Source organism: Brienomyrus brachyistius, chromosome 9 (assembly GCF_023856365.1).
Source record: "Brienomyrus brachyistius isolate T26 chromosome 9, BBRACH_0.4, whole genome shotgun sequence".
Lineage (NCBI taxonomy): Eukaryota > Metazoa > Chordata > Actinopteri > Osteoglossiformes > Mormyridae > Brienomyrus > Brienomyrus brachyistius.
This window is the reverse complement of record NC_064541.1, coordinates 24,140,075-24,155,179: the sequence shown is the minus strand read 5'-3', so window position 1 is coordinate 24,155,179 and position 15,105 is coordinate 24,140,075. Positions and strand designations below refer to the sequence as shown.

At 38.7% G+C, this 15,105-nt stretch overlaps 1 protein-coding gene across 5 annotated transcripts in view; it reads right to left on the bottom strand.

Annotated features, from left to right (window-relative positions):
* tsnare1 (T-SNARE Domain Containing 1) overlaps positions 1–15,105 on the bottom strand; it is a 199,573-nt gene that overhangs the window by 64,985 nt on the left and 119,483 nt on the right. For all 5 annotated transcript variants that reach the window (XM_049024845.1, XM_049024841.1, XM_049024844.1 and 2 more), the window contains 3 exons: positions 3,491–3,581; positions 2,140–2,214; positions 1,843–1,899 (listed from right to left, as the gene is read on the bottom strand). In XM_049024845.1, coding sequence (XP_048880802.1) covers positions 1,843–1,899; positions 2,140–2,214; positions 3,491–3,581 — 223 coding nt within the window. The remainder of the gene's footprint in view (positions 1–1,842; positions 1,900–2,139; positions 2,215–3,490; positions 3,582–15,105) is intronic.

The following is a 15,105-nucleotide window of genomic DNA, read 5'->3' as shown; positions in this document are numbered from 1 at the left end:
CGTGGGGGCTACTGACTCTCCATTTTGATGGACCTCTTGGCCACCCATAACCTGCAGCTCCTCAGAACAGGAAGAAACAAATAGCCCGGAAAAAGACAAGTTTGATGCCCTATCACAAGCTCCACCTTACTTTAAAGCTATGTAGCACAACAGGTTCATGGCACTCATCACTATTGCGGTGGGAATAGGTGGCTACTCAGTGGATGAGTAAACCATGATGGTGCAACCCACAACTGGATTGGTGCATGTTGGTGCAACTGGATTAAATCATGATTTAACTACTTAAACACTGTTGCACTAAACTTTAAACTTAGTTTAAATTTAGTTTACAGCTAATCTTGGTTAAATCTAAAACTTTTATAATCTAATAAGACTAATTTCCACTTAAAACTACCACAGATTAAATTGAAGTCTGTTGCACCAGTGAATTTAAACCTATCATAAATATGGATTAGGAGTCATATTTAAACATTTACGTTAGGTCTGTTTCAGATTTATCGGCAACATGGCTACATTTCTTTGCTGGATGGGATTGGAGTTCCATGCAGGAAAATGAGACAGGTTAAATCTAATTGAATTTTTTTTTTAAAGCAATAGTGAGTTTTCCCAGTGGTAAAGTTTTACAAAAGAGTGTCATATACTTCAGTGGGAAAGCTGAACCAGCTATCATGCATGGAAGAGAGAGGAACTCTGCTGTACCTCCACTTCTCCAGTTCCTAGTAGCTTTGCATTTTTGTGCTACAGGGAGCTATCAGATGATTGATGTGGATCCGGTGCTACCATGGAAGTTGTACAGAAGTGCAGAAAGAGATGCAGTGGAGCAAAAATTGAACAGATTGTAATTTGGGTACAAAAATAATTCATTCATTGAATCAATTAATACACTTTTGCCTGTGTTTCCATGTTTCTGCATTGGAAAATTTGATAGCTAACCAATATACTTTTGTCTAACATCACCGGTGCCAGTGGTGACACTTGCCCACACTTATTAGTGGGGTAATGTTGCATCAGTTTTTATTCTGTGGAAAACAAAGATTGATCTGCTGGCCGGATTTAACAAGAATCAGGAACGTGGCATGGATCATGTAAGCAAAATGCCAGGCTGTGTCCCATTTTGATCACGATTGATCCCCCCCAGTAACTAACAAAACAACTTTTTTTTTTAATCCTCCACTGTTTTGGTGTGGCAGTGTAGTTTTATATGGAATTATGCATGAAGTTTAACCTACATACTTTATGCGTCTTCCATGCTTATTTTGATTACCAACCACGGTGGTGAGAATAGGGAACTTTTTCGTAATCGAAAGAAGTACTGCTCAATTAATGTCCAAGTTGTTTGTGAAAAGTAAAAGTAAGTCATAAAGCAAAAGTGTGGTAAAAGTAGCAGATTTTCCTTTTAAAAAATTCACGAGACATTTCCGTTAACTTTATTTTCAGCCATATTTGTTTTGTGGAAGAAAAATTAATATTATGCTTTTCTATCATTAATCAACATTATGCAAATCATATATTAATGCAATAAGTAATTAATAATGAAACTTATGTTACCATTTGTCATAACTGATAACTGTAATTATATTGTATAATTACTACTTTATGATTTGTTACAGAAAAATATGGTATGTTGCATTTAATCTGCTGAACAGAGAATATTAGCCTGCACTTATATAAATAAAAATCCTTGAATGTTCACTGAATGTTCCACGAGCATCCCATAAGAACATCTTAATGATGTTTAAAGGGCTCCACAACAAAAATGTCTAAGAGATGTTCATGCGAACATTTGGAGGACGTCCTGGGCACTCCATTTGCATTATGTTACATTATTTATTTATATATTACCTTTTTCTTGTCTTTGTGGGTTGTGGGAAGCAAGGCCCTGGAGCGATCTGCAATTTTCTGTCAAACGAACATATGTTTTAATTGGAGAGCAGCTATGAATGAGTTATTAAAAAGACTTTTTCATACGGGACTTAAACCGAAATTGAAATACATCATTATCTGTTTTTAATTAGATTTAAAAAGTGAAGTTAATAAAAATTGTGTCACATCAAATATGAAAAGGCTTACATGTTTCTCATATGTTTGATGTCTATAATACAGACTGGGGTAATGAATAAATTGTATAATGGACCCTACCTTTTGGAGATCACCATAGCACTGCACAGAATCAGAGAGTTCCTTCTTAAGTCTTGTCAGACGCAGTCGGTCTTGCTGTGAACAAAAGTAAATGCTGAGAAGAATCATGTCAGAACTGTGGTAGAACAAATGTACAGAGATATCTTGATATATATGGATGTTTAGGTAATAAGATATATAGAAATTTGTCACGAAATGAAGCGGTTTGGGCACGAGAACAAGGCATGGTGCAGGCAGAAATGGTGGACCCATTTGCAGCTCAATGGATAAACGGGGTTTATTAACTGAACTAAAAAACACCAGAAAACACTATCAACACAAAGGACCACAAGGGGTCAAAAGTAAATGGTGATAAACAAGACTAATTACAAATAGGGCTTGTAAGCAGACCATACATTTAACAACAATCGCAATCAACAGAACATCCAACAAACCAATAGTGAGCTAAACAGAGGCAGGGACTTAAATACAGAGGGGTAACAATACTAACAAGGGGCAGGTGAGATTAACAAGGGTTGGGAAAACAGGTCACAGGTGAAACTAATTAAGTCAAGGGAACTAAACAGGGGAACTAAGAACTAACCAAGAAAACAGGAAAGAACAGAATCTAACACTGGGAGTAACAAAACCAATAAAACATAACTAAGGCTCAAAACAAGAAATCAAAACAGAATACAAAAATCACCAGACACAGGAACTAACACGACAGAGGGACTGACAAACAACCGCATGCTCGAGTTGAGCCATGTAGCCGACAGGGAGCCGGAGAAAACACAAAGACTGACAACACGAGGGACGGGATGATCAGCAACACCTGCTGGCCATATGGGGAAGGGACACAGAGTGGAACAACCGGGGCTGACCCTGACAGACAATATTATCACAAATTTGTGTTACTTTTTAGTTATGGTTCTCAGTGAGAAATAAAACTTTGCTCGGCTCATGCCATAATCTGCCAAAATTACAATTCTGCATTCTAGTAGAAAGCTTTCAGAAAAGAATAGCTTAAATATGATACAAGATATCTCGCTATAAGGATCTGAGCAATTAAAACCCATTTCACTTTAAAGAGGCTATTTTCCTGATTTGGACTTGAAATGTAGGGGTGAATTAAGTATGTTCTCATTGGGGTAGCATTTAATGTGCACTGATATATTTCTGACTCTAAAATGGGTCTTGTATTTATTTAGTTTTTCCTCATGTTAGTTATGTATTTTTGTTGTATAAATCACAATGTGCTGCATTAATGCATTTAACTTTTTATTTTATTTATTTTTATGGCAATGCGAACACATTCCAACAAGTTATTAGAATTCAAAAGCCAAACAGAATTAGAAAAATGGGTTTCTACCCGTGAGGAGCCATTGATGATGTCAGAGAGCTGTTTGATGAGTAGACTTGTCCTGGTGATGACTATGTTGGTCTGCTGCTGGGTGGAATGCCTGTGTGCGAGAAGAGGGTAAAAAGTGGAATGAGTAAAAAAGAAAATGATGAGTAAGGAAAGCATGAAGAAGGCATAACAAATCACAGTCACAAAAATGACAAAGTTTTCAACACTTTTAGCATTGAAACTAATTGTGTTCTTGTGAATTCAATACACTCTTTCATTCAAAGCATATTGATGCCCTTCTGTATTGATGCCCTTCTGAATTGACACTGAGGTACGACAAGCTTTCTGTAGTCTGTGTGTATGTTTATATGCACTTTTTAAGTGAGAAGTCATATGAGCATGGCAAACAAACAAGAAAAACAGTACCTTGATAAACATCAGACTGGCTTTTTATAGATGCACAACTGTTAAAAAACTGTTCTAATCAACATACTGTATGTATGACTACACATGGACACATGCAAACACAGACACACCCACACAGAATTTGTAATTATCTTTGTAGGGACTCTCCGTTCATTTCTATGGGGAAAACTCTAATCCCAGCATGATGACCTTAACCCCTATCCAGCCCTAACCTTAACCATAATTAACCAAACAAAATATGAGACTTTTGGTATTTTTAGCTTTTTTTTTTAACTACATTTACAGATCTTTGTGGGGACCTTAAAAATGGTCCCCACAGTGTCAAAATAATATGTTTTTAGTTCATTGTGGGGAACACTTGGTCCCCACATTGTAATACAAACATAATTCACACACACACACACAAACACACAGAAATTCAGATTACAAGGCAAAGGAAGGCCAACATTCTGAGTTTTATGGCTCAGAGATTTAGAATCCTAGGAATAAAAACTGGGGATTGTTTAAAGATCCTGTGTAGTGCAGGCTTGTATCCTGCTTGCCTAGTCTAGGCAGGGATTCACAGGAACTGATGAGTGAAACAAAGAGTGCTGTTGTTTTAAGAAACCAATCCCTCAAAGAGAGAAATATATATTTTATACTTTGCCTCTGTATGTTCTGTATAAGTATTTACTATTTGTCAGTATAAATATCTGGAAACGCTTTCCATTAAGTGCACCTTCATAATGCATTCATTATGCATTCATAAAACATTCAGTGCACCTTCACAATGCATTCATTCAAGCAGCATGCAAGTATACCTTAACATCCTAATATCCCTTACCAGGTTTAATATACATTACTAGGAAATATTAGATGATTATACGATTATAATATTTGTTATTATTATATAATGTTTGTTATTAATGTATATTACAGCCTTTAAGGGATGTTAGGATGTTAAGGTATACTTGCATGCTGCTTTATGTATGATGCATGTTGTTTATGTATGTTTTATGACACTTAATGAATACATTATGAAGGTGCACTGAACGTTTTATGAATTCAATATAAAACCATTATGAAGGTGCAGTAAATGTAAAGTGTTAACAAATATCTAAATGTTAACATCTGTATGTTCTCTTTTGTTTCCATTTTGTTTTCATTTTTAACAATCAGTACCTGCCAGTTGATTTAAAAGGGGCTAAAACAACAGGTCAGGTCAGGTTGGGGAACATGCGCTGATGCAGCGTGTTGCCACACCCACTATACGGTGAAACTCCTTGGGATCCCGGCCAGCGATCCCCCAAGCAGCCACACGGTCCAGTCCCACCTGCCGGAAATGGCCATCCATCTGCCGCAGCCAGGTGTTACGTGGGCGTCCCCTTGGCCTGTTCCAGCCACTTGAGTCCCCAGCAGTGAGGATCCTGAGAGCTGGATCACCCTCAGGGAATTGCGCCATACAATAGTGCCGTAACAGACGCTCCCTCACAATGCAGGTAATGTGCCTCATTCGGGACTCTTCTAGAAACTGTTCATTCAACAGAAAGTCAAACCAGTGGTACCCAAGGATTCTCTGAAGAGACACAGTACCGAAGGAGTTCAGTTTTTGTCTCAGCTCACTGGCTAGCGTCCATGTCTCACAGCCATACAGTAAGATTGCTGTTTGGAATTTGAAATAGAACTTCTGTAAAACATATCTAAAGGTGTCAATATCTGATGATGTGTTACATATACACATGTACTATGCATCGATGTGAATAATCAGCATGTAAGATGTAATTTGAATTGCAATGTCATACTAAAAATAATGCAACAATTATTTTTGATTTTTAATTTGAATCTGATTGTGGATTGTTATGTACCTGCACGTATCTAAAATCAAATATTTTAAATTAAAGTCACCCCTAAAGTTGCCTCATTACAATCATAAATCCAATAAGCACACCTCCGACCAGGACTCCAGTTGGATGACCCAGGCCATTGTTCAAGTGCCAAATTCCCAATAATCAATATTTATGGACCATGGACTTTAAAATCTCACACCTCGAATTTATCGGAGGGGTGGAGCAGAATGGAAGGACTGAAGATACCCACATGGAGAACAGCCGCAAAAAGGGGGATGAAAGGCCACAAAGTATGAAAACACGCAAGACAGAACATGAAAGGCCGCAGTCAAGTTAGCCTCAAACTCGTTTATCAGTTTTCCGGCATTAATAACTTTTAACAGAAGTCAGGTAGGACGTTTTTAATGACAGAATTGTGATACTCAGACAATGACGCACATCAATTATTTTTGTTTTTTGAGCCATTTCAAAATCTCAATAATAGCTAAGAAAATAGGTCATTTCAGCTGTAATTAGGTGTTTTTTTAACATTTTGGTTTCATGGCACCTGTTGCACACCCCTTGACTTTCTAGATTGCCTTACATGCAAATTTTAATTTATTTTTCAATGTTTGCATGTATCCGGATAATTTCCAATTGGACAATTCAAGACAAGACAGGCACATCTAATGAATTGTGCTTCGTTTAGTTGACTCTAGGGAACAATGCACACCCTTTGGAGTTATATTTGTGTGTACTAGTTATTGATTATTATATTGTATCCGTTTAATGTGCAATGGTGCAATACACTAATGGGCTAATAGATCTAAAACTAAACAAGATAGGCATAACTAGTAAAGTGTGCATTGAACAGTGGAATTTAAGGAACAATACACACCCCCTGGATCTTCAGGTTATTTTTGGCTGTAATAGTTATTAATTAATACATCCATTATTGTATCCATATTACATGTAATTGGGGAAACACATGAAAACAAAAACAAAATGACACAGTTATATCCTGTCAAGTATGCTTCGCTCATTGGACTCTGAGGGACAATGCGCACCCATTGCATTTTCATATAAGTTTGTCTAAAATGGTTAATAATTTTATCCATATTAAATGCAAGCGGGCAATAAACTAATGGATAAATAGCTCTAAAACTAAACAACATAGTCACATCTAGTAAACTGTGCATTGATAAGTCTACGGAGCAATGCACAACCCTTGGATTTTCATGTTCGTTTGTATGTAATGGTTATTAATTATTATATTGTATACATACAGTATTCAATGGGGCAATATACAAATACATTAATTAACTTCATAACTAAATAAGACTAATGTAGTACAATATGCTTTGAACAGTGGACTGTGGGAGACAGAAGGGTACAGTTTTTCGGTTCTCAGATTATATATTTACATACATTATTTTTTATTACTAAGAGTACAGAGAGTAACTCTGTCCATTCATTGTGCCTTGGAGGAAATTTAATGGCTATTCATTATGAAACTAAATACAACAAGCACATCTAACAAAGTGTGTTTTAATCGGTGGTCGATGGGAGACAATGGGGGATTTTCAGGAACTCCTATAGATACATATGAATATCTTGCCAAAGAGTCCATTCATAAATGTGCATGTTTAGGTTTAGAGCTATGAAGTTATTCGTATTTTGCCCCCTAGCACATGTATGTATGGATGTAGCAAAAGAATTAACATATACATTTAAACATATACAGTATAAGCTAAAAACCCAAGGAGTGTGCATTGTCCCACACTAACCACAGATCGAAGTAAACTTTACAGGACATACCTGCCTTATTTGCTTTTAGAGCTATTAAACGAAGAATGGAACAAGCAAAAATTTCACAGCAACAAACACCACCCCCTGCCACCCAGCCCCCATCCCCCCACGTGGCCCAACCTGAGATAACCCAAGAGAAGCAGAGTTGCCAGCGGAAGAGACGACCAGCGCAACCTGCCAGAGAGCGAATGCAAAGAAAGGAAAAAAACACTCCTATCGACCAGAGATGGGGACTCAAGTCACATGACTTCAGCGGCTAATTTGAGGAGCTGAGACTTGCTTCACTAACATCAAAAAAAGACATGACTTGATATTCATGACTTTAGACTTGAGTCAAATGACGTGACTTTAGTTTTGTTGAACATTTGCATTGTCTTTGATATTGAAGAGTTCACATTACAATTTGTTTTTGAAACATGGGAAACATTTGGTACCTGCTGTTGCATGCGCGCAAACCTGGCAACCTACCAAGTGACATTTGGATACAAAAATTATGTAACAGACAACACTAGTAAGATCAGCAGTGTGCAAGGTCTACAGCACAAAAATAAGCAACACTACCACCACATCGAATTTCATTTGACACTTCAAGTCCTACATAGAAAGGTAAGTTGGCAAGTCAGTCCCATCTCTTTAGCTAACACTAATGTCTTGGCTAGTCAAAAGTAAGTTATGATGAAGAGCTAAAGTTTTCTGCTAGCATTAGTGTATGAAATCGCAGGTTTAACCAATGTAATTGTCACACCTGGGCTGGGGACCACGCTGCCCAGACTGAACAGCTGAAGCCACTCTGGAGAGACCGCCCCTCACAGCTTAAAAGGCGGTCTCGCCCAGCAGTCCCTGTGAAGTATTGTTGCCATTGTTTTTATGTGCTATACTAAGCGGTCTCTTGTGTTTTGTCTCTCTCACCTGCCCTGCCTGCCCTATCTTCCTCGCCCACCTGTTCCAGACCCTTTGAAACCTGCCTGTTCCTGCCTCCTGTCCTGATGGGTTAGCATCATAGGAGCAGGCGTTGCCCCTTTAAAAGCCTTTGGGACCCTCTGGATGACGTCCCAAACAGACCTGGCCCCTTTAAGAGCCAGGCGTGTCCTAGTTAAGGAGTGCGCTGCTGATCCTGGTGGGTTAGCTGCAGGAAAACACTCCAGGGCAGCGGAGGTGACCTCCATTACTGCCTATACCACTGCTGCTAGAAGGTTAAATGGCCCGACTTATTACATAAGTCTCTGTCACCAGACAAGCACCAGATTTGTTTAGCATGGGTTACTAAATAAAAGAACTGGTTAACAGCAGTCTGTAGTTATTAGAGGCACAATGTCACAGTGGGCCTGCGTTTATGGCGGGATGCTGCAGGGTTCAATTTTAGGACCACTATTGTTCTTGAATTATATTAATGATACTGACACCCATACATACAGTAAACTGGTTAAATTTGCGGATGACACGAAGGTGGGTGGTGTAGCAGATACTGAACTAGCAGAACAGAGGCTAGAGCAGGATCTTAATTTAATTTAGTGACTGGACAGATACTTGTTGGATGAAATTTAATGTAGAGAAATGAAAGGTAATCCATGCAGGGAGCAGAAATATAAAGCACAAGTATTTTATGGGTTCCACTGAAATAGAGGTAGCTGATTATGAGAAAGACTTTGGTGTGTATGTTGATGCTTCCATTACCCACTCTTGCCAGTGTGGTAAAGCAATTAAGAAAGCCAATAGGGTGTCGGGTTACATCTCTAGGTGTATGGACCCCACCTAGAATATTGTGTGCAGGTTTGGTCACTGAACCTTAAAAAGAACATTGCTGCCTTAAAAAAGGTTCAATGCAGGGCTACAAGAACGATTCCTGATCTTAGAGGAATGTCTTATGAGGAGAGGTTAGCTGAGCTGAATCTGTTCAGTCTTGAGTAAAGGAGACTAAGTGGGGACATGATCTAGGTATGTAAGATTCTAACAGGTCTAGATGCTGTTCAACCAAATAAATGCAGCCACCATATTGCCACGGGGTAGTCAGTCCTCCTTATTACATGTCTATCTATGGAAACAAAGGCTTATCCACAATGAAAATCACCATAAAACACCAACATTTTCAACCAATCTCCTTTTGGTTTGCTCTGTTATGAATGTTCCAGAAGCATGCATGATGCACTTCATAATAACTGGCCATGTTAAAAATGAAGATTTTCATATTTACAATTTAACGTAATAGTGCAGACGCTACTCCACTTAGAACCCCGTCAGAAGATGGAGGCAGAATTTATGCAAGCTGATAAGTCCAATGCAGCATCTACGTATATGATATCTATGGTTTCTACCAAGTACTTTTCGGTTTTGTATCACGAAGTTGGATTCCTTTGTGGATAAGTAGCAGTAACTCTGGCTTTTCGGTATCATGAGGGTGGTTCTCTTTTAAGTGGGACACATCACTACAGTAATTCATGCTGTAAGTTTAACGTGCTCTGGAGCAGGTTAGGTTTCAGGATCACTGATCTTAAACAGTGCTTAGATCAAAGAGAAAAAGCAGTTATTACCTGACATAACAAATGAGTTTTCCAAAACTCTCGAAACGGCTTGCCATGAGAATTCCCTGACTGCAGTAAAGTTAGCTATATATTCAATATTCAGTCTTATTCAGTCTTCAGCATGCAAGCCAGGCATTTTTCAGGCATTTTTTAATCACAGATTTTTGATGTCCACAGGCAGGAGAGTTGCGCACCGATCATTTTTGCATTTCAAGCCTTTTGCTACGTATGTAAAATCTCATTAATATCTAAGAAAAGACGCAATCTCTGCTGTAATGAGAAATTGGTTCAGCAATTTGAGTTAATAGTGACTATTGAACACTATGGCTTTTCATATTTTATATTTTAAGGGCAAATATGAATTAATATTTGAATGTTTACATATGCACTCAACAGTCAATAGCCGGTGGTGATTATTATTAATTATTATTAATGAAAATATATAGAAATACATAATCTGAAGATATAGTGGTGTGCATTGTCCCCCATACTCCATTGTTCAAACCAAACTTTACTGAACATGTTTTATAGTTATTAGTCAGTATACAGTATATAGTCCATATACAGTGTTATGCAAAAGTGTGGGCACCCTTGATCATTTTCATGCTTTTCCTTTATGAAACACTGGTTAAATATATCATATAGCAGATAAACACAGTGATATTTGAGAAGTGAAATGAAGTTAATATGATTTACAGAAAGTGTGTAATAATTATTTAAACAAAATTAGGCAGGTGCATAAATTTGGCCCCCTTGTCATTTCATTGATTTGAATACCTTTAGCACTAATAATTGGAACACAAAATTTGTTTGGTACGCTCATTGACCCTTGACCTACATACACAGGTGAATCTAATCATGAGAAAGGGAATTTAAGGTGGCCGATTGCAAGTTTTTCTCCTCTTTGCATCTTCTCTGAAGAGCCTCAAAACAACTCACAAATGACTTGAAAACAAAGATTTTTCAGCATTATGGTTTAGGGAAAGGATACAAAAAGCTATCTGAGATTTCAGCTGTCAGTTTCCACTGTGAGGAACATAGTGAGGAAATGGAAGACCATAGGCACAGTTCTAGTTAAGGCCCGAAGTGGCAGGCCAAGTAAAATCTCATATAAGCAGAGCCGAAGGATGGTTAGAACAGTCATAGTCAACCCACAGACCAGCTCCAAAGACCTACAACATCATCTTGCTGCAGATGGTGTCACTGTACATCGTTCAACACTTTGCACAAGGAGATGCTGTATGGGAGAGTAATGCAGAAGAACCCTTTTCTGCACACGCGCCACAAACAGAGTCGCTTGAGGTATGCTAAAGCACATTTGGACAGCTTAGCTTCATTTTGGAATAAGGTGCTGTGGACTGATGAAACTAAAATGGAGTGATTTGGACATTTCAATTCAAATTATTTTTATATAGCATCTTTCACAACAGTTCCCCCAAGCCGCGTTACATTGCCGTGTTGTGATACCTTTGTGCATAATTTATGCAGGATTTTTACAGAAAAAAATAGTTTTGTTTGATGATTTATTTAAAACGTTTGACTACTTAACCTTACAGTTTTTTTTTATTAACTCAGAGAGAGTCTACTTGGCTAATGGTTATGGAAAACAGGAGACTGACCTTTAAAAATTGTGTGCATTTAGCCTATTAATTTGTTATATCCCGTTATTAGAATATTAATGTATTTTTAAAAATTCTGCACACTGTGCCTGCACATTAACACCACTTGTGGCCATCTGTAGACATATCTTTGTCATGTCCAGTTGAGAAGCATGATCCAAAATGCAGGCTGCAGTGTGGGAAAACCCTCCGAGGGGATTTATTCAGCAGGTTAAACAGGTTCAGGAGCATACCAATAACACATAAGAATGACAGAACTGGGGAGCACAGGGCTGGGAAGCACTTAAATACTAGACTAACAAAGGGGCAAACAAGAGGCAGCTGTGAATGAGAACAAGACGTAAGACAAACGAGCAACAGACATGGCTTGTTTAGGGCCACGTCGGGGAGAAAATAGGAGGATCAAGCAGACAGAGTGGGCAGGGCGTGACAACCTTTGCCACCCATGGGCCAACCCAGTTACAAATTCCTAGAATTGCCTGTGCTTAGTGCCATGAAGATTTCAGGAAACATACTTTAATTTACTTAAATACTGTACAAAATGTATCTAAATTCACCTCAATTTATCTAATGAAAATTTGTTACATTTTGTCAATTTATTACCTAATGCAGTGTTATTACATAACAAGTTGTCACAATGTAAACAATATTTAAGTAAACATACAGTAAACAGCATGTTGGAAAGAAATAAGTAGAGCAAGGCTACTCAAATCACGGTCCTCACTGCTGATTTTCCAGCCTTCCTTTACCTGTGAGCCAGGTGTGAAGCCTCTGGCTCATAAGAATCACTAATTATTAAAATAACTACCTGGGATAACTGAAAACAAGGCCTGTATTTGGAATTGAGGAACAGATTTGAATAGGGAGGAAGTAGAGGAATCTCTGTATTGGCTGTTCATTGGATTACCTACAGTATATAGGAGCACCACCCACTTCTGTCCATCTCAGAATCTATTAACCTTTTCAGCTACTCCTTGAAGATTAAGATTAGACATCTCCAGAGCTTCTATGTTCCTTAATTTGTAAATGTATAGATAATTTCTCTGTGAGGGGTTTTGTAGTCGTACCTAAATATTATATATAATATTGGAAAATGTTTCACAATTTCTTACCTTTCAGGATGATACTGTGTGTGTTTAAAGACAAGTCATAAATACTATGGGCTACATAATTTGAATGACAATTATGAATAAAAAATCTATCGATCCATCCATTTTCCAAACTGCTTATCCTACTGGGTCGCGTGAGGGTCCGGAGCCTATCCCGTAAGCATTGGGCACGAGGCAGGGAACAACGCAGGATGGGGGGCCAGCCCATCGCAGGGCACACTCACACACCATTCACTCACACATGCATTCCTACGGGCAATTTAGTAACTCCAATCAGCCTCAGCATGTCTTTGGACTGTGGGGGGAAACTGGAGTACCCGGAGGAAACCCAACGACGACATGGGGAGAACATGCAAACTCCACACACGTGACCCAGGTGGAGACTCGAACCTGTGACCCAGAGGTGTGAGGCAACAGTGCTAATCACTGCACCACCATGCCCCCCTGAATAAAAAATAGTTTAAGTAATTTCTGAAATTATATCCCATCAAAACTCATTTGGCTAAAAATGGGATAAACTGTACTATCAATGTCACTGAAATAGTAATGGTAAAGTATGTACAAGAGGAGGGCATGCATCTCCAAGGGTAGGATGTCAGGTAGTAAATCCCTTCATCCATCTCTCCCCTAATAGACCAGACCACACACCCAAATCCTCTTGCTCATTTGAAGACCAAACTAAGAATTGTACAGAGGAGGAAATAATTATTTGACCCCTCCCTGATTTTGTAAGTTTGTCCAATGACAAAGAAATGAAAAGTCTCAGAACAGTATCATTTTATGGTAGGTTTATTTTAACAGTGACAGATAGCACATCAAAGGGGAAATTGAAAATAACTTTTATTTAAAGATAGAAACTGATTTGCATTTCATTGAGTGAAATAAGTATTTGAACCCTCTAACAAAAAAAGACAATACTTAGTGGCAAAACCCTTGTTTGCAAGCACAGAGGTCAAACGTTTCTTGTAATTGATGACTAAGTTTGCGCACATTTTAGGAGGAATTTTGGTCCACTCCTCTTTGCAGATCATCTCTAAATCACTAAGGTTTTGAGACTGTCTCCGTGCAACTTTGAGCTTCAGCTCCCTCCATAGCTTTTCTATTGGATTAAGGTCCGGAGACTGACTAGGCCCCTCCATGACCTTAATGTGCTTCTTCTTGAGCCACTCCTTTGTTGCCCTTGCTGTATGGCTCCGTCCATTTTTCCGTTGATGTGGTGAAGTTGTCCTGTGCCCTTAGCAGAAAAATATCCCCAAAGCAAAATGTTTCCACCTCCATGCTTGACGTTGGGGACGGTGTTTTGGGGGTCATAGGCAGCATTTTTCTTCCTCCAAACATGGCAAGTTGTGTTAATGCCAAAGAGCTCAATTTGGGTCTCATCTGACCACAGCACCTTCTCCCAGTCACTCTCTGAATCATTCAGGTGTTCATTGGCAAACTTCAGACGGGCCTGAAGGTACATGTGCCTTCTTGAGCAGGGGGACCTTGCGAGCACTGCAGGATTTTAATCCATTGTGGTGTAATGTGTTTGCAATGGTTTTCATGGTGACTGTGGTCCCAGCTAATTTGAGGTCATTAACTAACTCCTCCCGTGTAGTTCTAGGATGATTTCTCACCTTTCTCAGAATCACAGACACCCCACGAGGTGAGATCCTGCGTGGAGCCCCAGACCGAGGTCGATTGATGGTCATTTTGTGCTCCTTCCGTTTTCGGACAATTGCGCCAACAGTTGTCACCTTCTCTCCCAGCTTCTTGCTAATGGTTTTGTAGCCCATTCCAGCCTTGTGCAGGTCTACAATTTTGTCTCTGACATCCTTGGACAGCTCTTTGGTCTTTCCCATCTTGGAGAGTTTGGAGTCTGCTTGATTGATTTTGTGGACAGGTGTCTTTTATACAGGTGACTAGTTAAGACAGGTGTCTTTAATGAGGGTGACTAATTGAGTAGGAGTGTCTAACCACTCTGTGGGAGCCAGAACTCTTAATGGTTGGTAGGGGTTCAAATACTTATTTCACTCAATAAAATGCAAATCAGTTTCTATCTTTTATTTAAAGTTATTTTTTCAGTTTCCCTTTTGATGTGCTATCTGTCACTGTTAAAATAAACCTACCATTAAAATGATACTGTTCTGAGACTTATTTTTTTTGCCATTGGACAAACTTATAAAATCAGTGAGGGGTCAAATAATAATTTCCTCCACTGTATATTTTTCCTCTGTAATTCGCAAATCTACACTGCACTGCTGTGGGTTGGTACATTAGGAAGATAGATTAGGTAGATTAGGGATTTCAACTAGTGTCTATAAGGTCACTTGTTCAAATCATATGGCTAGAAAGTTAATAGCATCAATT